We start from the raw sequence: 27,192 nt of genomic DNA, 5'->3' as shown, positions 1-27,192 counted from the left end.
AAACATGCAGGTCTGGTGTTGGTGGCTGCCACAATGACAGTGGTCATATTCCTCATAGTGGCTAATCCTGCTCCAATTCTCCCCTAGGCCTCACTTGCATGTAAGGGAGCAACCCATCTTCTCTTCGCGGCACTCAATGGACTTTGGGGTCTCCTGCCTGGTGTTGGCTGGGGTGCCCTTGGTGTTCAGCAGGGTGCAAAGCAGGAGAACTGGGGAACAATAGGTCAGGTATGGAGACCAAGGACCAAGTTATCTACATTATAACAAATAAAGTCTCTACTTACTAAATAGATGATGGTGGTTTCAGTAAAAATACAAGCAGTAGGCCCAATTCTGAGGTATCGGTGTAGGATTTTCCCAAAGGCTGTATATAAGAGTGGCTGCAATCATGGTAATCCTTCCTGAGTCTTTCTATAGGTACTAGCAATCCTCCCAAATGACCAGAGGCATGCAATCTCTCAGTATTTGTCTCCCAAGACCTAACTGTGAGGACCAAGTCGGTCTCCGATTTGTGGCAGGCACCAGAAACAATAAACACTTACCATGTGTAGTAAAGTCTAAAGCCATAGTCGTGCTTTACCTTTTAAAGGGTTATTCCTATCACTTACAATGGGGACATATCGCTAGGATATGTCCCCATTGTATGATAGGTGTGGCTTCCACCTCTTGGACCCGCACCTACAAGGAGAACGGAGCGGGGAGAGTTGTTTCCCGGGGTCTGTCCACCACCAAGCGCTGCTCCCATACAAGTTATTGGGAGCACACCGCGCGCGCGGCCCCTGCTCCCATTCATTTCTATAGGGCAGACGGAAATGGCAGAGCCAGCGAGCCTTCTGCGGCCCCATTGAAATGAATGGAGGGCTGCTGCGCATGCGCAGTGCGCCCTCTGTTTATTTCCCTGCTCCGCTCTCGTTGTAGGTGCGGGTCCCAGAGGTGGGACCTGCACCTATCCGACAATGGGGGCATATCCTAGCGATATGCACCCATTGTCTGTGATGGAAATACCCCTTTAATGTCTCTGTCTAAGCATTCTGTAAATTGATAGGTTTGTCTTTATCAAAGTTGCTTTTCTGGCAGTTTTCACACTTGGGAATGGTGTTTTCCTGGATAACTTCTGTCTTGGCCTACTTTGCAGCAGAAAACAAAAAACATATGTTCTGTATTGCCCATTCAGCAGAATACTCTCAATTCACTTACCAGGGGAACATGTGATCAGCCCTCTACCCAGTAACTGAAACTGGAGCCTGCCGGTTAATTCTTTCCTACCAATACATAGCCTTTTGGGTTACATCACCCACAGATCATCTCAGTAAAAAGTTAACAGCTTTTAAAGTGTAAACCATAGCATTAACCCTTTATCAGTGAACCACCAGGTCACTGCAATTGGACATAATAAAACTTGAAAAGTAAAGAAATAGATCTAATTACAGATGCTCTGTAATGGCATCAAAAATGTTGCTTCAGTCGAGCCAGGGGATTCTTTCATTGTACAAATCTGATGTTCTGAATCTTGGGAGGCTCGTTTTCATAAAGTTTCAGTACATTAGATTACTGTAATGTAAGAAGCCTTCAGCTCCTCACAGCTTGATTGGCACTTTTGCAGAGCATAAGAGCCACAATGTTTACATATGGCTCCTATACGTTCTAGTGGTGCTGATAGTACAGATGAGCCTAGGGTTCCTGACATGAAAACATTGGACAGCACTTGTGGCAAGGGGTCTCCTATGGCTCCACTAGCATCTCTTGGCCCAACAGAATAGCCATAAATTATGCTGATTTGGGTCATGTGACCGCTGACTTCTCGTTTACAAGCTTCTCCCTACTTGTGGGAGTAGCCCGACTCTGTAAACGAGTTGTCAGAGCCTTTGGTGCCCGCCCCCTCTTGCTCTCCTCACACAGCCTCGGCGATTGTAAGCGATCGCGCCAGTGCGATCCTTACCAGAGCCGTGGTGATAGATTGATTCGGCAGCAGGGTATGTGTCTGGCTCCTTCCCTACCTTCCATGGGCCAGTTTCCCCGTTCCCCTCCCGCATCTGGGGATCGTTATTAGAGCCCTGGCCCCCTCAACAAGTACACATTACACTCCTGATACCACCCTCAGGACACACAAATATTCATGAGGGAGAGCTCAGGCATTGTTGTTATACGCCCCCTCAGCATGTAAACACCGCAATAACAGAGCCATGAGAAGGTGTAAGTATGGGTTTTTCAATTAAGAAATCAAGCTTAACCAATGTATATGTATGTACTGATGAGTTTTGAGGTTTTAAAAAAAAAAAAATCCCCCATAACTCGGATAACCCCTTTAAGATGGTGCAATATGCTGCACTGCTACCACAGCCCCCTCAAACCGCTGAATCGCAGGGATGCTGAGTGTCGACCCACACCAGTCTGACCATGGTGGCCTATCCTGAGAACCTCTTTAATTGGGAGAGTCACCAGACACATTCCTTTTAGAAAGCTCGTCCATGTGCTCGTTTATGCTCTGCGCAGATTTATGTACAGCAATGTTAACGTTTTTGGCCTTTGCCACAGCTATGGATTTCCAATCTCAAATGGTTTTGTCTGGTAAAAAAAAATTTTTTAATACCTTTTTAACTCCTTCCAACTCTGTGATGTCAATTTTTGTTATTGGCAGGCTTTAATGCACACTTCCATATTTACAGCACAGTGATGGTTTGAACTCAGCATTGGGTGCCAACTACAATGTATAACTAGCTCCAATCCCACTAATAGCAACTGCGTCATCTAAGCAGTTAGGCAAGGGCACTCCAACTCCAGTCCTCAGGGCCCACTTGCCGGTCAAGATTTAGGAGTATCCCACAGAATGAACACGTGTGGTAAATCCTGATGGATGGACGGACACTAATTATATCGGCTGCCCAATACTGAGGAAATCGTGGAAACATGATCGGCAGAGGGGCCCTGAGGACTGGAGTTGAGGACCACTGTTCTAGGCTGTCAGTAGACCATTAAAAAACAGATTCAACCATGGGTGTCCCTGCCAAAAAAGTAACCACTGAAATATTATAGCTATACATAGGATCTCCCCAGCATACATGTAACCAGAAAGAGCTCACTAAATGAGGCGAAAAACTAGAAAAACTAAAGCTCAAACTTCCAATTATGAAAAAAGTACTTTGTTACATAATAATTAATATATATGATACCATTAAAAAGGAGGGTAGGGAACAGAGAAACACCATCCCAGCAACCTACAGGTCACTAAATCCAAGAAAATACATGTACAATCAAAAATTAATCGGTTATATAATAAAGGGGAGCCCTCAATGATGGATGACATAAAAAGGATAACAGTTGGCGATACTACCCACGATGCAAGAGTCCTTATGTAAAACACTTAATAGTGTAAAACACCTGTGGCTAATATGTATGCAGTCTAAATCCCAAAGTGATGTGGCGTGACCTGATGTCCTAAATATAGGCTACAAAGCTGCACACTATATGAATGCGAGAGACTCACCCACTGATGACAGGACCTGCGTTACTGGGATGGCGTTACCCCGACGCGCGGTACGGCGTCCCTACATCGCTAGTATATGCCCCCAATGACTCATAGGTGCGCATTCCACCTCTGGAACCCACACCTAGGAGTCTGCAAAGTGACGGAGGGCGCATATGCGTCCGTCCTCCATTAATTTCTATGCGACTGCTGAAAATAACAGAGTGGCGCACTCGGCTATTTTCGTAAGTCCCATTGAAATGAATGTGAAGTGCACCGCGCAAGCGTGACCACTGCTCCATTCACTTCTATGGGGCTTATGGAAATAGCCAAGCACAGTTTTCAGAAGTCCCATAGAAATGGATGGAGGGTGGCCGGACGGTGCGCCCTCTGTCATTCTTCAGATTTTGTTCTAAGGATAGACTTCTGGGACCTGCACCTATCAGACATTGGGGGAATATCCTAGCGATATGCTCCAATGTCCAAGATGGGACAACACCTTTAAGTAGGGAAGTGTATTATGTAAGCCAGATTGAAAGGAGTCTTGTGTGTTTCAGCACCGCATATGTAGATTGTGTTCAGTTCCTGCTGCCTGTGCCATTAAAGTGATTGTCCACTATCTATTATCAATATCAGATAGGTGGGGGTCTTGGAGGTGGGACCCACTCTTTTCTCTGCAACGAGGTCCTTAAAGTGAAGGCAAGTACACCGCGCATATCAATATCAGAGTTCCGAAATTTAGACAAGCACATGTGCTCAGGTGTTTTTGGAAGTTCCACAGCAGTAAATGGAGGGTGCACAGTCCACGGCTCCATTCACCACTATGGGACTGGCAGAAAGAACCAAGCTTTGCTATGTTCGGAACTCCCATAACGTCGCACCTTCACTTTGTGGGCCCCTTTCTGGAGGTGGGACCTGCATCTTTCACACTTATCCAGGGTCTTTTTAATCCCAGCCACTGAGTATTTTTACTGATGTACATCTGATCATTTGATCACTTAGTCTAGTATTGCTGCTGCAAGCTCTGTATACACCATCATAGTGGGAAATCTGCCACTATAAATATTAAATTCCCAGATTATTTATCCTATATTATAAATTCCCCTTTAATGAGGTTGTCCAAGAAAAGTGCGTGTGTGTGGTTTGCTTTTTTTAATTTCCAGAAACGACATCTGTGGGTGATGGGACCCATTTTTATGGTTGGTCGATTTACCTAATGTGTGTGTGTGTGTGTGTGGGATGGGGATATCCTAATGTAAAGACCAGGACTGATGTGTGCCAGCAGTCTGTATACAGCTGCAGATATATCCCTATTATCTGCACAGTATAAAGTGAAATACAGCCAGTTACAGTTGGGTAGAATGTAATAGCACATCCATAAGATGGTGTCTGTAAAGTAGTAGAGCTCATCTGTGAGGGGCGTAGGAGTCCCTGCTTGATCAGGGTTTTATTCCAGGAATCGTCTTGCAGGTTGTAAGATATTGGAGCGAGCTGTGAAGTTTCTTAAGGCTAGAGCAGAAAATGAGTTCACGTGAAGCAGTCTACGCAATAAGACGCGGTGTTAACAGATAGTGAACTTTCCACCTTTGCCGCAGTAACAGAGGAGGATTGGCGAGGAGGGGAGGGAAGGAAACCAAACAACGCCTGATCTCCCTGCCTTATTGGGATAAAATATGTAAAAGTAGGGAGCATGCATGGGACCTGCGAAACATCCAGTGCTATTCCTTTCATGGACTGAGAAGCAGAAGACGGTTTATAAAAGAGCCAGGGGCAAAGTGAAAAGGAAAGATTTCTGGAACTGTTATTGGGATGTGTCCTCGTGCTGCCAGGATTACAGTTTATTGTCTTGCTGTGAAGAAGTGGTGGTTGTTTCTATGGCATTGTGGTTTAGCCTTCAGCCTGAAGAAACGCTACATATTTTCTGGTTTGGCTCAGAAGTATCTCATATCTCTATGTATCCCCGTTTTCAGTAGTAGTAGTGGGGCCCTAATGGGAAGCTGGGACCTTTTTATTAGGGGCTGATATGCATAGTCAACAGTAAAAATAAAATAGGAGGTGATTCTATTAGTGCAGTTAGTCTAGTTTTCTATCTGCAGAACAGGGGTACCTTCACCTCCTAGTCCAAAGCAGAGAAGTCCAGTCATCTCCCCCCCTCAATATGAATGGTCAACGCATTTTGAATAGAAAATCATAACCTGAAGTGACATCATGATTAAGGCTTTTCTATCGGAAACATGTTGACCATTCCTCCGGTGTGTACTCGTACGCCTTTTAATGAATTTTCATTAAATACTGGATCTTAAGTGTTGCTGGATTCTTTTTTTCATTTGTATAGTACCCGGACTCCCGTCCTGTCTGGATGTGCCATAAATAGGAATACCCCTTTAGGGTCCATTCACACGTCAGTATTTTTACCTTTCCAGATAAACGTTCCTCTTTTATTGCGGATCTGTTTTTCAGTACAACCTTCAGTTTTTTTTTACTAAAGTGCTTCCGAATCCGTTCCGTGTTTCCGTTATTCCGTTTTGTTTTTTTTCCTTCCATTTTCCTGTCAACGGATCCGCAAAATAGGATGACATTCGGATGGTTTTGTGCATGTCATCCGCATTTATGCGGATCCATTGACTTGAATGGACAACGGACCCGAAAAACGGACAAAGTAGGACAAGCTTAATTTTTTTTCTGGATCCGCGTACTCGAAAATAGGAAAACGGAACGGATTCCGTGATTCGGACAGCACTATGATTGGTGTCTGCATTTTTGCAGAGGCAATTGAAATTAATGGATCCGAAAAAACTTTCCGATTTTAATTCGGAACGGAAACGGAGTGTTATAACTGACGTGTGAATGGACCCTTAAAGTGTGATATTCTTGCCAACAATAATTAGTGATTTTTCTTTCAGAAAAATGATGTTCTAGGCCAATCAAATCAAAAACTCCAGACTTGGAGTACATGTATGCACGGTCTGTGCTGTAGACTACTTTACCTCCAGCAGCCTGTTGATATTATATGGAGGTACACTGCAATATAGCGCCATACTGCTTCACATGCCGTTTTTATAAAGCTGTTCTCCCCCTAGAACAAAATGGCTGTAGGGCATGATGAGGTGTTCCTGAGGCACCATGCTGTGGTACACTGCTTGCTTATGGGACCTCAGGGACCACAGAACGGTCATGTATGGCAGCAGCAGGGTTGAGGGCATAGGTTCTTTGCCTGTATGTTGTCTTTTCTAGGGTATGTCAAAGTGTTTGCAAAAGGCATGTTTTCAAGAGTTGGATGTTAGTAATCCATACTGCATCAGGGAGACGGATGTACCATACAGAGGCACATAGCGCCTATAGGCCTGTAATGCAGACCCATAGGGTGTACCTCTGTCAGGGGTTTGTGCTAATGTGTACAGGAGCCCTTACCTGCAGTGGTACGCAGGGGTGTGAATGTCTGTTCACTTCTAAATAAAGGGCTTTTATGGTCTTTAGATATAGATGGCCTATGCTCAGGATAGCTCATCCATATCAGACTGAAAAGGGATCTGACACCAGCACCTCAGCTGATCAACTATTTTTGGCCACCTCTGGCAACCGAAACAAAGTAGGGAATGGAGCAGGAAGCGGAACAGGAGGCTGCGTCCACTGTGTAGTGACTGTGATGGGTCACTGCCGCATTCGGGTGAATGGGAGAAGAGCTGCAGTATGCCGGCATGGCCACTATACGTGGACAGAGGCTTCTGCTTCCTGCTCCGTCCTTTGTTCTCTTTACATTGCCGGTGGCTGCTTCTGACTGGTGGGGGAAGTAGGAGTCAGTCTGCCACAGAGCAGATATTAGTGCCCCAGCCTAAGGATAGGTCATCAATTTTAATAGACTAGTTAGTCCCTTTTAATCATTGTGCATTTTGACTAATGTTTCATTGTTCTTCACATTTGGGTTTCTTTGGGCTCTGTTTCCCAAAAGCCTGTACTGCATTAAAATGTACTAGTCAGGGTTCACCTGGCTGCTGCTCCCTCCATGGAACCAGGAATGTGGCCCGGCCTTCACTGACATCGGAGCCCCTGGCCAATGAGGATGTGCCCTGGGGCTCCCGAATGTCAAGGCGCATGGGCAGCGGCTCTACCCATGGTGCAGGCACGCCGGCATGAGCTGCATTTTATAAAGTGAATTTCTTGTGATCTGGCTCCTCCTGCTGTTCTGTGACTTTCTGGATTTAACTTTGTGAGTGTATTTTTGGCTTCTGGCGTTTTCTTCTATTGTATTTGATGTCCTGGTTCTGACTCTTTTTTGGTCTTTTGCCGTGACTTGTTGCATCTGGCGTATTTGTACAGTGTTGACCGTCTGACTTTTGACCCTTTTTCTGTATGACTACTCTCGTTGTGTTTTGTCTTTCTGTCGCCCTTCACATATTGCAGTATAGGGACTGTCATCCAGTTGTGGGTCACTGCCTAGGGTGATCGTGCAAGTAGGTAGGAATAGTGGGCCCGGACAGTTTAGGGCTGCACTATCTTTGCGTGTGATCCTGACAGTACTTATTGGTATGTAATGTATATTTTTATACGTCATAGCTGCAGCGCTACTGCATGCAGAATAGAGAAGCCCCTATATCTTGCCTATTGCTTTCATGGAGCATGTTCCTGAAGGGTGGTGCTAATGTATGACCGCAGACTGAGAAACTGATTGAAGCATTTTAGTGAAGCAGAGCTCAAAAAAGAGAAGCCAAAGCAGCACGTTAAGAGCAGCCAGTGACTATGTACAAGCTGTAGTCCAAGAGGGTTTCCCACCTGATGACGTGAATCTGTGTATTCAGATTGGGTGTCTGTTCTGTACGGAGATACTGGACGGTGTACAAGGACTTCCATGTCTTGTTCTGCAGGAGATCAAAATATTATTTAGATTCAAGTCAAGTACTTTGGCCTCCTTTTCATAGATCTCCAGGAAGTCTTTTAATTCCACTGCTTGTACCTCTTGAGCATACTTGTGCCTTGGACTTACTACAGTCACATGTCGATACAGATGAAACTCAAGGAATGAACATTCTCCCATTCATTCAGAACTAAGACATTTCCCACGTGCCCTTCCTTACTTTTTCTCTTTGTTTGAAATATTGCGGTCATCTGGCATGTGAACGGCTTGACAGGGTAATTTATTTTTTATTTTTTTTTGGTCATTTTGCACCAAACATCTCTGGATATCCCAAACCAAAAGGAAAGGTAAGAAGTCACCAGTTTTATGCCGCCCTAGCTGGTAAGTCCTCATATTCATGCGCTCCCGTCTCTCCCCACGACTGCTGCAGATTAACAGTTTCTATTCTACTGTAGTCGGCGGCAGGTGGGTGAACGGAGCCCAGAGCTCATAAATATCAGGGCTGTCACTAGTTTATGCTGCCCTTGGGGTCCATTCACACGACCGTAGGTGTTTTGTGGTCTGTAAATTGTGGATCTGCAAAACACGGGTACCGGCTTTGTGCTTTCCACATTTTGCAGAACCTATGCGGCCAGCCCTATGATAGAAATGACCGCAATTGCGGACAAGAATAGGACATGCTCTACCTTATTTGCTAGGCCGTGGAACGGATCTACGATAGAGACAACACACAGTGTGCTGTCCGCATCTTTTGCAGCCCCATTGAAATTAATGGGTCCACACCGTTGCGCAAAATTGCGTAACTGGTGTGGACCCAGAAATATGGTCATGTGAATGAATCCTTAGTGAGGACACCATAAAACTGGTGACAGTTTCCCTTTAAAAACGTGCTTCAGAAAGAGTTAGTGAAACTGGAAGCGTTTGAAATGGTGTGCTGCAAATCTTTGAAAGTGAAACGTAAAGCAACTGTCCAGTTATGAACTCAAAAATGATATTGAAGTCAGTACCTACAGGGAATGCTTACCTGCTGTTTATATCTTGCTGCTTGGGTACTTTTATTTCCTCTCAATTAGCGAAAGATCTGTGACTACAGTTTAGCTGCAGTGTCTGTAGGGAGTGTGAGTCTGAAACACGCCCCCTGTCTCTTCATTGGTTCAGGCTGCTGCTCTTCCTCCTGTGATTGGCTGCTGTGTATAACACAAGTCTATCACAGGCTCACAGCATCTGTCTATTGAAAACTGTTATAGCAAGGAAGCAACTGCATATGCTGAGGGGATTGAGCCGTCGGGTCCTTTTACGGACTGATTAACAGATTTTCATTTGTATAAATGCTTGTTCCCAATAATCTGTAAAAGGTGTTGCGAATCACCCAATGAACGAGCAAACACTTATTCATCGGATGATTGTGTCGTTCTGCCGACATGGAAGATCATCGTTCCTGCGCAGCATATAGTGGTATATAAACCGTGATCTGTTGCGCCGGAACAATGATTTTCTAAGGGGATAAGCGATCGCTGTAAATGCATGTAATGTAAATGCAGCCCTCATCTCTGCTAATCATCTAACAGTGATCAGGAGCATCTGCTTAGTTCCCGATCATCTGTCAGGTGTGTAAAAGGACCCTAAGTAGTGAGGAGGAGCTTAGGGGGTTGTACACTATTACTAAAACATGTCAACTTTCTTAAAAAATGAGAGCCACACCTGGCCATGGGATCTGTGTGGTATTGCAGTTCAGCCAGGCTGCAATACCAGACACATCCCATATACAGATGTGGTGCTGTGTGTGGAGAATGCGGACATCTCATATTTATCTTGTGGCATATCACTAGGGCATACCAAAACATTATGATCGTGGGGGTCCATCCTGTGGGAATGCTGGTCCCCAGAATTAATGGGGCTGTGTGGTAGTTCCCTGCACAGAGGTTAGCTGGTGGGCTAATGTGCATGAAACACTGCATGAAAAGACTTAGAAGGCACCGCAACACTAAGCCCAGCCTTACACATAAGATTAGTGTGTGTGGATTATCAATCCGACCATTAGCATGCCAGATCAAACTGGCAAATCAGTGATGTGGTTAAAAAAATATATATTTAAACCAACAGAGTGGCAGATGATTGGCCGTAATCAGCCGAAAACTTTGCGTTGAAACCCCATTTTTGACAGCTAGTAGTCTGCCATTTCAACAATCCTTTGTGCATAGCTTTCAATTGATGGTCAGCCAAGATGGTCAAAATTACCCATTTCACCCAGCTTTCATGTGTATGACCAGCTTCATGCAGGATCGGAGGTGAGGGGGGGCTGCAACAAGTAATGACTTACCTGAGTGATATGACATCTCTTGCTGGCGCATACCAACCTCCAGTATCGCGATCTGGAGCTAATGACAGGCTGTAGGAAGCGAGGGGATTTTGAATTCCCTTCATACCCCTCCAGTGTGTAGCTGTGGGCTATTAAGCTCCAAGTCATATTATAAAAGATTAGAAAAAATACACTTGCCATTTTTCTAGAACTATTGCCACTGTTGTCTATGGGCTGCATCTGATATTTCCGCTTTGCCACATTCAAGTGAATGGCAAGCCCGCACTTATACACCTTTTTTTTCTGAACCTAAACTACCTCTGTTTCAATCCCGGTTTTCAACCCATGACCCTTAACTTTTAATGTAGTTGCTGCACGTTTTAGCTTTGGTTTGCAGCTGACGGGAAAAGAACTCTGTGACCTTGTGTGAGGAGAGACTAAGACTAGACACGCACATCGGAGACCACTAGAGAACAATACACCTAAGGATTCCTCCAGGCAGCAGCAGCCAAGGAAGGAAGTGCGAGCAGCTCCCCAGCCTAACAATGCAGTAGTGTCCCACACGTGCCCAGCCCCGTCCCCTCACAGTGGGTGTTAATGCAGGGAGCAGAACCATTAGCCATGTCTTCTCCTGCCTGATAGATGTTCCTACCTATGAGAAGTGCTGAATGTCATGTATCTTGCATTCTCCATTTATCTAAAAATGAAATGGTGAAACATGTATTTTAGAAGTCTAGACAGTACAGGACTTGATGCAGTGTGAAATCGAAAAGGCCCATTTTCGTGGAATACCTTGGATGACCTTGTTGATCACAGCTTTTAGGGTGCTTTTACATCGGTTTTTCTCTGCACTTTTGCCTTTTTTGCTGTAAAGCGGCAGCTCAAGATTTTAGCTGATGGTCTGTGGGAAATATGAAAAACAGGCTCCTGTCGTTTTTGACCTTTTTTTTTTTTTATGCAGCATGCTTTAGCTTTTGGTGTTTTTGTAAGACATTTTGACTACGCCTTTTTCTATATAGAGAAAAAACGTCATGAAAAAAACCCACTTGTCATGCTGTGTGTAAAAAGTCACAATAACTGCAAGTGTGTAAGGACTCTTAAAAAAGGGGGGTTTGCGTTTTTATTTTTGGGTTTTTGTGTCGTTCAGCCTTTTTGTTATATTAATATTGGTTTAATTAGTTTTTGTTACAAATTTTTATGGATGATGGTGGTATTCTTCGGCAAACTGGCCTATTGAGACTGTTGAGCCTATAGTAAGAAAAGTATCCATGGTTAGCAGAACGGCGGAATATCTCTATATTGCTTGTATTAGTGCGTCATATAAACGTGACATTTAACTTAAACCTACATTTTGGGTCATTTCCTTATCTATAGCCTGTAACAAATAAAATATGACCTTTTAATTCTAGATGGACAAGTGCCCCTTTCCCCCTTTCGTCGTGCTAACTCTGTGAGAGACAGAATGAAAAAGTTTACAGAAGAACCCCCTGGTGCACCTCCTTCATTAGGTTTCCGATTCTCCAGCATGAGGGGCGAGAGAGCCCCAGCCAGAGGAGCAAGGGTACTGCAACAACAGGGATTGTTTTCTGCTAGTCAGAAAAATGGTCAAGAAAACAATCGTAAGACAGGACAGGAAGAAAAACTAGCAGCGAAATCTGGATTAAGTCACACCAGTGCCGGGGTTGGTAGCCACCGAGTGGATCATAGTACAAGCAGCAGTAGCAGAACACAAGATAGTAAAATTGCATCTGTACCTGAAATAAAGGGCTCCAAGAGTTCAGCCACAAAAGGATCCTTGGCTCCCAGCTCTGCTGGACTCAGCACATCCTCTGGGAAAGTGAGCAGAAGACTTCCCCAAAGCCAGGGCTCATTCATCCCAAAACAGGAGGGTGGGAGGAGCAACTCAAACCAATTGCAAGGAACCCAGGCCACAACAGAGGGGGGCAAGCAACTTGAAAATACAGATGGGACCATTACTACATCAGTGGCTCAAGAACGTGTGCAGCCCTCTACACCATCTCTCAACGCATCATCCAAAGACACTCAGGGTGAGAAGCAAGACACAGACATGAAGACCCTGCTCACCATTGAGATAAAAGATGGGAGAAATCAAGGGTCCACGAGCAGCAGGATTGTGGGGCAACCAGGAAACCAGAGAGCAGGTAGAATTATTTTTTTTTTTACTTGTAGTACTTTGAAAAAGTATAGTTTTGTATATGTTGCCAGTGGTTAGGTAATGTTTCTGTGTGTGATTATACTCCTATAGTGTGTGTATAAACATGTATATAGATAGATTTTATGTAATATGAAGTACATGGAAAGGGTTGTGACTTCTTCTGATGTGGAAGCTATAGGAGCTCTGCTGGCCCCTGGTGGATGATGTTTCCATACTCCTCAGTTGGACTGAAGTGCAGAGTATCTTATATCTTCATACATTTGCGTTCACTCCTGTGAAATGGATACGCTTGTGCCGTACGTGTCCTACATGTGTGGACGCTGCCGAGAATCCAGTCCATGACACTGCTCTATAGCATGCTGTCAGGGTTGTCTATGAATCTGCATATACTGAACATGCTTGCGCTGGGTAAGCAAGAGGTTGATTTTCTCTTTTTACATTACCTTTTTAGTCTGTGTCCTCTGAGCAGGACCGGCTGTACATTATATTCCGCATGTTTACTTCATTCTGCCTCTGTACTGCGTCTATTAAACTATCCATCAAGTGGCTCCATTACATCACTTGGAGGTCATGGAAATAAACAGAAGCCTTCCATACGACCTGCACAGTCTCTCTGCCAGCTATTTAAGAACATGATGTTATTTTAGCGTCATTTGTTAGGGAAACAGTCTACGGCTACTGGTCAGAGTGATGCCAGCCTCTCCCGATTTTATTACTTCTAGGTTTCCATTGGTTTGTGTTTGTCTCTTTCTGGTGGTTGGCGTCTCCTTGTGACTTGTTCCCTCAAGGAGACCCCTCTAAGCAGTCTCGCACACAGCTGGTCACTTGGCCCGGGGATGCTGGTGTGTTTACTGCCTTGGATACTAGCTGTTCTGGGGTGACCTCTGCTTGCATCATCACTTACCGACCATAATCCTGATGTGTTATCAGATGAATGATATAGAACTGAATGCAGAGAATGTCAACTTCTTTATTTCTTCATAACTGAATGCAGACAATGTGTAAATTTCTTTCTTTCTTTATTTATTTAAAGAGTTGACCTTAGGACTGACAGCTTCACCTTTCCGAATTGGCAACAGTGTCTCTGCAAGCAGCGTCAATGCGGGCAGGCTAGTCGGTTCCAGTGCCAGCGCTGGTAAAAGCATTAGTACAAGCAGCATCAGCGTGGACAGTGGGTTCAGTGCAAACAGCGCTCTCTCAGAGGTAACTGGTTACTGAACCGTATTATCAAAAGTCACAATTTGCTGGCCATGATTTTGTGTATTTCTTTCAAAATGAATTGCATCTCTTCAAGCCCTGTGCGTCCTCTTCACTGGTAGCAGTGGTCAAGAAGCAAGATCCCTGCCTGCAAAGCTTGATTCTAATGGTGTCCTTTTAAAGGGAGTCTGTCATCAACATTTCACCTTTGTAACCCTTCCCATAGGTTTCTAGCATCCTTACAGTTAATAAAAACTTTACCTTTAGCATCAATCCTGGACTTATAAAACCGGCAAAAAACATCTTTGTAGCATATGCAAATGAGGGCTCGCAAGTGCCCACGGGCGGCTTTACCCTCGTAGGTGCCCTTCTAGCTCAGCCTTTTCTTCGCTTCCCCCCGCCAATTCCTTCCCTCCGCCCGCCCATCCTTTCCCTCTGACCGCCCATCCTTTCCCTCTGACCGCCTATCTACTAACTTGTTGTTTCACCGAGATCCCGCGCCTGCGCACTCAGGCCGGCGCATGCGCACTGCGATGCCCATTCCTTGTACAGCATCACAGTAATTAATGCTCATGCGCCGGCTTCGCAACCGTTAGCCGGCGCATGTGCATTAATTACTGTGATGCCGTACAAGGAATGGGCATCGCAGTGCGCATGCGCCGGCTGACGGACTGAGTGCGCAGGCGCGGGATCTCGGTGAAACAACAAGTTAGAGGATGGGCGGAGGGAAGGAAGGGGCGGGGGGAAGCGAAGAAAAGGCTGAGCTAGAAGGGCACCTACGAGGGTAACGCCGCCCCTGGGCACTTGCGGGCCCTCATTTGCATATGCTACAAAGATAAAACCGGCAAAAAACATAAGTCCAGGATTGATGCTAAAGGTAACGTTTTTTTTAACTATAAGGATGCTAGAAACCTATGGGAAGGGTTACAACAATGTACCACACTGTGGTAAGATGAGCCTATGGAGGTGACCTGCTATTGTCAAATGACGAGTTTTGGTATTGCATAAAAGATGTGATCCCCGACTCACCCGAATTTGCTCGTGGAGCAGTGGTCAGGAACAAGCTTTTTTTTTTTATTTTTTGTTCCAGATTATCAGCCCCTTTAAAATATCCCTTAGGCCAGGCATCCTCAAACTGCGGCCCTCCAGCTGTTGCAAAACTACAACTCCCAGCATGCCCTATCAGCCTACAGCAGGGCATTGTGGGAGTTGTAGTTTTACAACAGCTGGAGGGCCACAGTTTGAGGATGCCTGCCTTAGGCCTATAGCACATGACCGCGTCCATATTGCAGTCTGCAAACCATAGATGCCTTCCATGCGCATTTTTCTTGCGAAGAATAGGACATTATCTGTAATTTGTGGAATGGACATATGGATTTGGAGCCATTGAAATCAATGGGTCAGTGTGCTATCCACAAAAATTGTCGATTGGACACTGATGCAGAACATGATTGTGTGAATGAACCCTTAGACACATTCTGTTGCCTATGTATTGCAGCTAGAACTTCTGTTCTGTGCTTTTGACCTACATCTGGTTTCACAATAACTGATGGAAATAACTGACCATATAACTAAATGTGAATTTGGCCTTACAGATGTTCTTGTCAGTTATACAGTTAACTACAGACATTCCCATATAAAGAATGTTAATCAGGACAGGGGCAAAATGTCCTGTGTGTGGGTGATTTTAAACACGTGATCTTGTAGATGGAACCCAAGCAGCACCATGCCCGTTATATTCTCCAGGAATTCAGTATTGATTGTCTATCCTCAGGGGGGTCAGGCTCCCAGCACCCCCACCAATCAGCTGTACAAAGAAGCCGCGGCACTCCGTGAACACTTAGACCCCTTCCTAGACCAATGATGTCAATGAACATCGGTCATGTGGCCTACTTGCTGCTCAGTCTTATTGAAGTGAATGGGGCTGTGCTTGGGAAGCTGGGAGGAGACCACAGAACTCACCTGAGCTCCCCTACAGACAGCTGATCGGCTGGGGCTCCTGGAGTGGGACCCCACCGATATATGATAATGATCAGAGTTCGCTCTACATTTTTTCCAGAAGAGTAAAAATACTCCTTATACCATTTTTGAGGAGTATTTTTAGCCGAGGAGGAGTACGAAATTTGCTGTAATTCATATATATAATACTTAGGCCTAAATAATATTAAGATGTTGCTATTTCTGCAAGGAAACCATTACCAGTCTCCTCTATAATGTCTTTCATGCAGAAATAGCAAATTTTTACCATTTTAAATTTATCTCTCAGAAGACTGAATCTCTACCTTTCTTGAAGCACCAAATCTGTCACGTAGGCATTGGAGCGGTAGATTGTGCAAAACTCAATAAAAACTCAACAGGGATGTCTGGTCGTTGTGGCAGGGAGCAGTGGGTGGTGTCTGGGACGGATGCACAGGAGGCAGTTATAGGACAGTCTTATACACAATGTATTGGACTATTACATAGTATAGTGTACTTGACGTTTCTGTACTTCACATCTATGGTTACTGTCAGGGGCGGACTGAGAAGCCTCAGGGCCCCCGGGCAAAATAAATCAAGGGCCCCCTTACAGGCTCCACCCATGTTCTGCCGCAAGCCCCACCCACGTGTACAGGACCAGGCCCCTCCTGAGTCCTATCCTATACAGGTAAGTATTACGATTCGCGACTAGGGTGGCCACTTGCTTCACCCCAAAAAGGAGGACATTCTAGGCCACATCCTCAACCTGATAAACCACGCCCCTCTCCCAGTAAGTGCCCGGCAAAAGAAAAAAAATACGTCACTATAGCGCTTTTGCTTTACTGTACTCTGCGGTATGGAAAAGCGCTGTATTATTAACCTAGTTCAGCAGTCCTGAGTCCCCCATTCACAGTAGTTATTAACTATTTTCACTAGTCCCCTCTTCAGTGAAGAGGGGACTGCTGAAGGGGTTAATAAATACTGTGAACAGGGGACATTTGAAAGGGGTTAATAATTACTGTGAAGGGCCTTCAATAGTTATTAACCCCTATTAGCAGTCCCCCATTCACAGTATTTATTAACCCCTTTCAGCAGTCCCCCATTCACAGTATTTATTAACCACTTCAGCAGTCCCCCATTCACAGTATTTATTAACCCCTTCAGCAGTCCCCCCTTCACTGAAGAGGGGACTAGTGAAAGGGGTTAATAAATACTGTGAATGGGGGACTGCTGAAACGGGTTAATAACTACTGTGAAGGGCCTTCAGTAGTTATTAACCCCTTTTAACAGTCCTTCATTCACACTGGTATTTAAAAGACTTTTTTATAACTTATTTTTCTCCCCTTTTCACCCCGGCCCTGCCACAGCCCACAGCAACAGCAGCGCCGCCAGCCCAGCACAGTCTTTCTTTCACACCAGACATGGCTGAGATGTAAAGCTGCCTAGGCTACCACTTAACCAAAAACCACTACCTCAGCGAACTCTGTGCTCACGCTCCTCAGAGTTCCCTTCCTTCTCCCGCGAATCCCACAGCGCCAATGAGTGCGCGAACAGCGCTGCGGTGTGCAGGGGCGTAACTAGAAGTGACTGGGCCACACAGCAAATATTTGTAAGGGCCCCCCCAAGCGCACTTCGCACTTCCCTCCTCCTGTGTAAACCCCACTCCTTTGGCACAGTGTAGCGGCATACTGTATATTGTGGGGCACAGTGTAGAGGTGTACTGTATATTGTGGGGCACAGTGTATGCTATATGTGTATAACATAAACATATTCCACATGAAAACTTACAATTACTTGGCTTGGCCCTTGGGGATCTCGGACGCCACTTCAACACTTGGCCGGGGGCTCGGCGGAGCTGATGTTGTGTTTTATCCTAATGAGAAAGATTTTATAATAAGGATTTAGAGAAGGGGCAGAGGGATAGCAGAGCAGGGAGAGGCTGGTGCTGCTACTAGGGGGTCATACCATGGGGGAGTAATAAAGCCCACCATAATGCCCCCCAGTAGAAATAATTCTCCTTATAATGTGACAGTGCAAAAATACCCCCTTGTAATGCCCCCAGTTGAGCTAATGTCTCTATAGTGCCCCCATAATGTCCCAGTATAAAATACCCCTATATAGTGCCCCAGTAGATGCCCCTCAGTGTCCGGCCTCTGATAGGCTGCCGGCCTAGTGTCCCCCATAATGCCCCCCAATAATGTGCCAGTATCAAGTGCCTCTCTCCTCCCCCCCACATGTCCCAGTATCATAGTGCCATCTCTCCCCCCCTTCCCCATGTGCCAGTATCAAGTTCCTCTCTCCTTCCCACCCCCCATGTGCCAGTATCATAGTGCCTCCCCCCCCCCCCCCCCCCCAATGTGCCAGTATCAGGTGCCAACCCCCCTTCCCCCTATGTGCCAGTATCAAGTGCCTCCCGCTCCCCCCATGGCAGTAACAGTCGGGTATTAAAAAAATAATAATAAACACTTCTACTTACCTCCATGTCAGCGATGCGATGCAGCCTCTTCCTGTGTCCCGCCCTGTATGTCCACATATGGAGTCGGTGCTTGTATTTCAGAAAAGTTTCTGCTGGGATTCGAACCCACGACCTTCTGTATCAGAGGCAAAGCACTTAACCACACAGCCATAACTGCAGCCTTGCCAATGACTGAAAAAATCTGAGACTTCTACTGTTATAGCTGGCTAAGTGTACGTCTATACACATGACAGCTGCCCCAACACACCCAGCACTGCTATATCTCTATATATGATAACTGCCCCAGCACACCCAGCTCTGCTACATCTAATACACATGACAGCTGCACCAGCACACTCAGCTCTACTATATCTCTATATATGACAGCTGCCCCAGCACACTGATGCCATTGTGTCTCAAATGTTTTTTTTATTTTTTTTATACTCTGTGGTTTTTAACCACGCTGTGCAAATTACCTTGTAGTTTTCACATAGAAATCATTCAGCATTGACATTAAAATACTCACCAAAAAACTGAACTTGGCAGATTTAGTGCTCATGTACACAACCGTATGTTGCAGTCTGCAAAACACGGATCCGCAAAAAAAAAAGATGACTTCCATGTTGCATCAGGTTTTTTTGCGGATCAATTATAACCATGCCTGTCCTTGTCTGCAAAATGGACAAGAATAGGACATGTTCTATTTTTTTTTTTTTTTTTTTGCGAAGTGGAATGCACATGTTTCAGTGTTTGTTTTTTTTGTTATTTTTCTCCAAGCCCCATTGAAATGAATGGTTCTGCATATGGACCTGTAAAAAGAATGGCACGGAAACGGAATAAAAATACGTTAGTGTGCATGAGCCCTTAGACTAGCAGGAAATTGTCATGCAGGAATATAGACGTGGTACAGTGTTGAGTTTCCTTCCCCTCTCTAGAAAGATCAGCCTACAGTGGAATTCTAAGAAGTCTTCTCTCAGGCTGTAGGATACTTTCAAGGACAGCTCATAAGCTGTACACTAGATTCACTTATTTTCATGGATAGCTTGAGTAACTTCTCTCCAAACTTTAATCCAAAATTCCATTTTGATTGCAAAATGATGCTGATGCTGGATCAGAGATGCATTTTGACTCTCTAATCCTGTATAGACTATAGTTAAAAAATAATTGATAAGCTGCTCTCCAGCCTAGCACCTCTCTATATGGCTTCTCATCACTCACAAATAAGCATGCTTTCAACTGAATTGACAACAGGGAATTTTCTTAAGGGTTTGACCACACGGCACTGTTTCGACGTGGCTGCGGCGGAGTACAGCGCAGCTGTACGGTCCACAGTGGGCACTGAATTAACCAGTGAAAACCAACCTGTTTAGTCGTGCAGGGCTGCGTCACAACTGGGACGCAACCAAGAAAAATAGGTATGGTTTTCTGCAGTGGTCCTCTGTATAGAAAAGCATTAAAAAAAAACGTATTCCAATGCATATCAGCCAGATGGTCACTTTTTTGGACTCTGCCTAAAGAATGGGGGCGGCGGGGCTATGGCAACTTTACCATAGGGAGCTTTTCCCAACATTAGACTAAGTGCACAGAAGCAGTGTCCTAGTCTGAAGCTGTCCATCAATATTCAGATTGTCCACCGATACAGCATGCATTTTTCTGAAGTCAAAGGCTTGGAGCATGAATAATAAGTGTTCTGATCGCCATCTTTCTATGGTAATTCTTTTCTTCCCATTGACAATATAAGAAATCACAGTGAACGGGTAGCTTTATAATATTTAAAACATAACATTTAATGATGTACGTAGATAAAATAATGGGCCCTACTATGCTTGACAAAGATGAATAGTTGCCACTAGTAACACTTATCTCCTGAAAAAATGGGCGGAGATATGGAGGGACCAATAAGGGATAGTAATAAAGTAGGGAGATAGGATGAAGGGTAGCCAGGTACCAAGGCAGAGAGACACAGTGCTGGGTCACTTTCCCTAGATCACCCTGTCTCTCTATATCCTCCTCCTATCTAACACAATATCCCTATTGCAACCCTTCCTTAAGATGGACTGCCCAGCTTTGCCCGATAGCCAGAAATGGTCCTTAGGTGGTTACCCTAGCACCAGGGGAGGGGGCAAAAAAGATGGCAAAGATAAATGTGATGAATCAAGAGCAAGCGAATCCACAACTGGTGTGAAATCGCCTACAGTACCAGACACGTTCATACACAAAATAAGATATGTTATCCAAAATAATTAACACTTAATGATGGTGGTATAGTCCCGACGCGTTTCCTCAGTGTTACCTGATTCGTCAGGGGACAGAATTATATCTAGAGAGCCCTTAGGCTGGGCTCAGTTATCCAACAAAATAGGGTCACAGGGGGCACACTGATAAATCAAGCCCACAAAGCTTTTACAGTCTCCCTAGTGGTGGAGAACTGTACAGCAAATGAGGTATGAAGATGAACAATTGTGTGACCTCCAATCGGTCAACCGTTGTAAAGTTAGAGACCGAGACACCCTCTATTTTGTAAGGCCTGTGGTGATTCCTGGTATTTAATCCTCTATCCGTGTGGACAAAGAGATCTCAGGTGCTCAATGTTTAATGCACACCAATGTCCAGGTATAGGTGTCCAGACCTGGAGGATAAACCAGGAGTAACCAGAGGTCAATAGTCTTAACCAAACCTAGTTATATTGTTTGGTAAGACTTCAATCCAAACCTAGTAAACCGGTGATCATATATTCATAAATGCTTCTCATTAACTGAAAGTATCTATTCAATACACTTCCAATAAGAAAAGCATTCTGTCAGTTGATAGTATCAGTTTAACACACATTGTAACCGATCCCCCACCAGTGATGTCACTAGCGGACGTTTAAGAGACGGTACAACATAACTTATCTCATGCTAGTAACAGTCTGGTATAAAAGCATAAGGTAATGAGCAGCTTATCTGTCCAGTCGTTGGTAATGACCGTTCCCAGATATGGATGGATGGAGGGTATTCCCTGGCGTCCCGCGTGTAGCAGTGGCAGTGAGGCCAGGTTCGCGGGTCATTTAAAAAGCCGAGAGGCCCCGCCTCCAAACAACGCCCCCTCATCGTCGAGACGCGTCATCGTCACGTGGTCCTGCCGCTGTTCCGCCTATGGTCACATGATACTCTGTTTTCCTATGACGTCTAGCGTGGAGGCGGATTCCTGTTACCAGGCAACCATGACAACGCTATGCTCTAATAATAGAGCCGAGGTCAGTATATGCCAGGTAGCCTGTCGGAACGCCGCCTTCCCTAGTTAGGTTACAGGCGGCTTAAAGTCTCCACTACACTTACTTGAGGTGGTTGTTATAGTGAGATGCAGGGATGAAATCAAAGGGCAAGTAAGTTCAACCTCTGCTCCCACCACAATCTAACATGATTTCCATTGGTCCGTCAGGTCTGCGGTTCTCCTAATGGAATATTTAAGTTTATAAGCTGGTTCTTCAGGTGACTGTCGTTGGCACTTGATTGCTACAACGCAACCATGTTTCAATATGCCTCTACTGATCCGATCCCCAAAAGGGGAGGGTTTTGGTGACCTAGTTCGAGATGTCACTCCAACAGAAATTTTTGTTGTTGTCCAATTTGTTCTCACAGTAATGCAACCAATTACTGGGGGAAGCTAGGGGGGGGGGGGGGGGGGGGGGGGGGGGGGGGGGGGGGGGGGGGGGGGGGGGGGGGACAACCGGATGGTTTCGCTCTTAGGGTACAATATAGCAGCCAAACGACAATTGCTCGTTTAGACCATTAGGGGCTACGGTTTGAAGATGGAATATCCACCAAGTCTCCCTCTGCAATATTTTCCGGTCCCAATCCCCACCCCTTTTGGGTCTTGCGACCAGTTCGATGCCCATAAACCTCAGTCCTGAGGCATCACCCCCATGCATCATGTTGATATGTTTAGCAATGGGTGTGTCTTTGTCATTTCTAATGTCCCCCAAATGTTCACCTATCCGGCGTCGCAACTCACGGGTGGTTTTCCCAATGTATTCAAGACCGCATATGCAGTTGGCCCTGTAGATCACTCCCCTGGTGCGACAATTAATGAAATGTCTGATTTGGTGACACTTGCCGGTGACATTGGCCTGGAATGACCGTCCCTTTTGAATGTGTCCACATGCCACACAACCACTACAGCGAAAACAGCCGATTGGACGTTGGAGCCATGTCTCTTTAAAATCACGTGTGTCGCTGTAGTGGCTGTGTACAAGGCGATCCCTAAGGCTCAGGCCCCTACGGTAGGTGACCTGTGCTGTTTCCGGGATAACCACCTTGATGTCTGGGTCCATGAGGAGAACCTCCCAGTGGTTCTTCAATATCTGTTTAACCTCTGCAGAGCAATCATCAAAAGTACCAATAAGGCGTATTAAACCAGTATCCGGTATTTTAGGTTTAGGATAGAGAAGTTCATCTCTTTTACTACCACACGCTCTTTTGAAGGCACTTTTTAGAACCGCATCTGGATATCCCCTTTCCCAGAAACGACTTCTAAGGTCGTCCGCCTGGGTTTTGAATGTTTCCCAGGTGGAACAGTTCCTCCTAATGCGCAGGTACTGTCCCACTGGTATTCCCCTTTTCAAAGGGAAAGGGTGGTGACTGCTCCAATGTAGGAGTGAATTTGTGGAGGTGGGTTTCCTAAAGATGTCAGTTTGAATCAAGTCATCCCTTCCCCTTGAGATGGAGATGTCCAAGAAAGGCAGAGTGTTCGTTTCAAAGACAGAGGTAAACTTCATGTTTATGTCATTTACATTAAGAGACTTAACAAAATTTAAGAATTCAGTTTCACTGGCGTTGACAAAAATATATTGCTCTCTGAAGCAAACGAGGTTTTCTCTGAGAAGACTTTGATTCAGAGTAAATACGCACCATCATTTAAGGCTGCCTTTAAGGATCTCACAAGAATATACAAGGAACAAATATCTTCATGGTGGGAGATTCAATCAATAGAAAACTATCTCAAAAATAAAATTGTACCCAGAGGTTTAAGAATTAGCCTGACCCCAGCTAATAGATGCAGATCTACATCCCTTATGAGCAAATGGGAGGAGGAAGCGACTAAAAGCTCCTTGAGATTTATGCATCTTTTGCTGGAGGAGGAAAGAACTAATCTGGTGAAATTAGAGAGTAATTTGAAAGAACAGATTGAACTCACACAGAAATTTGGGGGGGAAGCTGACTTTGCCAATAAGGAACTACAACTGAAGAACACTATTGACAAATTTCAGTTTCACCTCAAAGAGCGAAAACATCGCCAATTTAATAGAGATCTACAAGACTTTCGGGATAATAAGGTATATTCCACACTAGATCGCAACACATCGCAGACCAGACGTCCAGACGTGGACGCCTCATCTAGCGATACAGAGGTCTCAGAAAACGAGAAGGAGAGTGGTCAGACACACAGAGGTAGGGGAAGGGGCTATAAGAAAACTCAAAATAACAGGGGTAGAGGAGGAAGGAATAATCAGAGAGGAAGACAGGATCAGGGTGGGTCCGATTTTTTAGAAACACCCTACCCCCTACGCAACCGAGGGCCTCAAAGATCACCACCCCAGACCAACAAGGGAGTGGGCAACATAACCAAATAATCAACCTCTCTAACCAACAATTGCAGGACCCAGAGATGTGTTTACTTAGCAGGGGCCTGTCCTTTGTCCCCACCTCTAGCTTCAGCCTCTTCAACTGGGTTAGAGATATCCATCTCTTTGCCAGAAAGCTTAAATGGCGCAAACATTTTGCGCTTGTGGCTAGGCGAGAGAGCAAGGAGATGGGTATTTCACCCGACATCCTTCAAGATGTTCGCCTTCTATACAGCCTGAGTGATAGTATTCCCCAGGAGGGCAAAGGCCCGTTTACCTCACTCAGAAACAAAAGCCTAAAGATGCCTCCGTTGGGGGACCCAACTTGTATAGATGTTTTTGTGAACCAGGTGTGTCGTGATCTTACTAATCTGATATCTAGTCATGGTGGCTTCAATTGCAGCAAAAGCGAGTATAAAGCCTTGCTGGATTTGGAGAAAAAGAAAAATCTTATCATCAAACCCTCGGACAAGGGGGGGAACATCGTCTTGATGAACACCATTGACTATGCCAACATGTGTCATGCCTTACTTGACGACAGGAACACTTATGAAAAACTGAAGTGTGATCCCACTGAGAAATATCAGAGTGAGTTAATTGACATGTTACGACTGGCAAAAACCAATGACCTGATTTCTGGTGATGAATTTGAATACCTGTATAAGAAACATCCTACACTAGCCACCTTTTATAGCCTACCCAAGGTGCATAAGGGTGGTTTCCCTGTTAAGGGACGCCCGATTGTTTCGGGCGTGAACAGCTTGACCCAAAACTTGGGGATCTACCTAGATCATATATTGGCACCATTTGTGAAAACACTGCCCTCATACCTGAGGGATACGAGTGACCTTCTTGGTCGCCTGGAGGGCATCAGCTTGGAGGAGGGGACCTCCCTAGCCTCTATTGATGTTGAGGCCCTCTACTCGTCCATACCTCATCACCTCGGGATGAGGGCAGTGGAATCATTCCTGTATACTAGGGGCCAACAGTTTTTTCCACATAATGTTTTCGTCCTGCAACTACTTAATTTCGTCCTTACAAGGAATTACTTTCTTTTTGACGGAGTCCTCTACCACCAGCTCAGGGGCACTGCGATGGGGAGTTCATGTGCCCCGTCGTATGCCAATTTGTTCCTGGGCTGGTGGGAGAGGACTCTGGTCTTTGGTGACGTTCCCAATAGACACATTTCCTGTATCGTCACTTGGGCAAGATTCATTGACGATGTCTTTGTCGTCTGGAAAGGGGGAGAAACTGAATTCTTAAATTTTGTTAAGTCTCTTAATGTAAATGACATAAACATGAAGTTTACCTCTGTCTTTGAAACGAACACTCTGCCTTTCTTGGACATCTCCATCTCAAGGGGAAGGGATGACTTGATTCAAACTGACATCTTTAGGAAACCCACCTCCACAAATTCACTCCTACATTGGAGCAGTCACCACCCTTTCCCTTTGAAAAGGGGAATACCAGTGGGACAGTACCTGCGCATTAGGAGGAACTGTTCCACCTGGGAAACATTCAAAACCCAGGCGGACGACCTTAGAAGTCGTTTCTGGGAAAGGGGATATCCAGATGCGGTTCTAAAAAGTGCCTTCAAAAGAGCGTGTGGTAGTAAAAGAGATGAACTTCTCTATCCTAAACCTAAAATACCGGATACTGGTTTAATACGCCTTATTGGTACTTTTGATGATTGCTCTGCAGAGGTTAAACAGATATTGAAGAACCACTGGGAGGTTCTCCTCATGGACCCAGACATCAAGGTGGTTATCCCGGAAACAGCACAGGTCACCTACCGTAGGGGCCTGAGCCTTAGGGATCGCCTTGTACACAGCCACTACAGCGACACACGTGATTTTAAAGAGACATGGCTCCAACGTCCAATCGGCTGTTTTCGCTGTAGTGGTTGTGTGGCATGTGGACACATTCAAAAGGGACGGTCATTCCAGGCCAATGTCACCGGCAAGTGTCACCAAATCAGACATTTCATTAATTGTCGCACCAGGGGAGTGATCTACAGGGCCAACTGCATATGCGGTCTTGAATACATTGGGAAAACCACCCGTGAGTTGCGACGCCGGATAGGTGAACATTTGGGGGACATTAGAAATGACAAAGACACACCCATTGCTAAACATATCAACATGATGCATGGGGGTGATGCCTCAGGACTGAGGTTTATGGGCATCGAACTGGTCGCAAGACCCAAAAGGGGTGGGGATTGGGACCGGAAAATATTGCAGAGGGAGACTTGGTGGATATTCCATCTTCAAACCGTAGCCCCTAATGGTCTAAACGAGCAATTGTCGTTTGGCTGCTATATTGTACCCTAAGAGCGAAACCATCCGGTTGTCCCCCCCCCCCCCCCCCCCCCCCCCTAGCTTCCCCCAGTAATTGGTTGCATTACTGTGAGAACAAATTGGACAACAACAAAAATTTCTGTTGGAGTGACATCTCGAACTAGGTCACCAAAACCCTCCCCTTTTGGGGATCGGATCAGTAGAGGCATATTGAAACATGGTTGCGTTGTAGCAATCAAGTGCCAACGACAGTCACCTGAAGAACCAGCTTATAAACTTAAATATTCCATTAGGAGAACCGCAGACCTGACGGACCAATGGAAATCATGTTAGATTGTGGTGGGAGCAGAGGTTGAACTTACTTGCCCTTTGATTTCATCCCTGCATCTCACTATAACAACCACCTCAAGTAAGTGTAGTGGAGACTTTAAGCCGCCTGTAACCTAACTAGGGAAGGCGGCGTTCCGACAGGCTACCTGGCATATACTGACCTCGGCTCTATTATTAGAGCATAGCGTTGTCATGGTTGCCTGGTAACAGGAATCCGCCTCCACGCTAGACGTCATAGGAAAACAGAGTATCATGTGACCATAGGCGGAACAGCGGCAGGACCACGTGACGATGACGCGTCTCGACGATGAGGGGGCGTTGTTTGGAGGCGGGGCCTCTCGGCTTTTTAAATGACCCGCGAACCTGGCCTCACTGCCACTGCTACACGCGGGACGCCAGGGAATACCCTCCATCCATCCATATCTGGGAACGGTCATTACCAACGACTGGACAGATAAGCTGCTCATTACCTTATGCTTTTATACCAGACTGTTACTAGCATGAGATAAGTTATGTTGTACCGTCTCTTAAACGTCCGCTAGTGACATCACTGGTGGGGGAT

The 27,192-nt window shown here is 45.4% G+C and overlaps 1 protein-coding gene and 1 long non-coding RNA gene across 3 annotated transcripts in view; one reads left to right on the top strand and one right to left on the bottom strand.

Annotated features, from left to right (window-relative positions):
- LOC120988936 overlaps nucleotides 1–12,452 on the bottom strand; it is a 34,346-nt gene extending 21,894 nt beyond the window's left edge. The window contains exons 1-2 of the long non-coding RNA XR_005776203.1: nucleotides 12,369–12,452; nucleotides 8,234–8,319 (exon numbers count right to left, since the gene is read on the bottom strand). This is a non-coding gene — a long non-coding RNA (uncharacterized LOC120988936). The remainder of the gene's footprint in view (nucleotides 1–8,233; nucleotides 8,320–12,368) is intronic.
- The window catches only part of SMTN (smoothelin), a 141,038-nt gene that overhangs the window by 66,593 nt on the left and 47,253 nt on the right, over nucleotides 1–27,192 (top strand). For both annotated transcript variants that reach the window (XM_040416718.1, XM_040416719.1), the window contains exons 9-10: nucleotides 12,024–12,776; nucleotides 13,824–13,993. In XM_040416718.1, coding sequence (XP_040272652.1) covers nucleotides 12,024–12,776; nucleotides 13,824–13,993 — 923 coding nt within the window. The remainder of the gene's footprint in view (nucleotides 1–12,023; nucleotides 12,777–13,823; nucleotides 13,994–27,192) is intronic.

This window comes from Bufo bufo, chromosome 2 (genome assembly GCF_905171765.1).
Source record: "Bufo bufo chromosome 2, aBufBuf1.1, whole genome shotgun sequence".
NCBI classification, from domain to species: Eukaryota; Metazoa; Chordata; class Amphibia; order Anura; family Bufonidae; genus Bufo; species Bufo bufo.
Note: the sequence above shows the minus strand (reverse complement) of the source record. Positions and strands in the feature narration are given on the sequence as shown.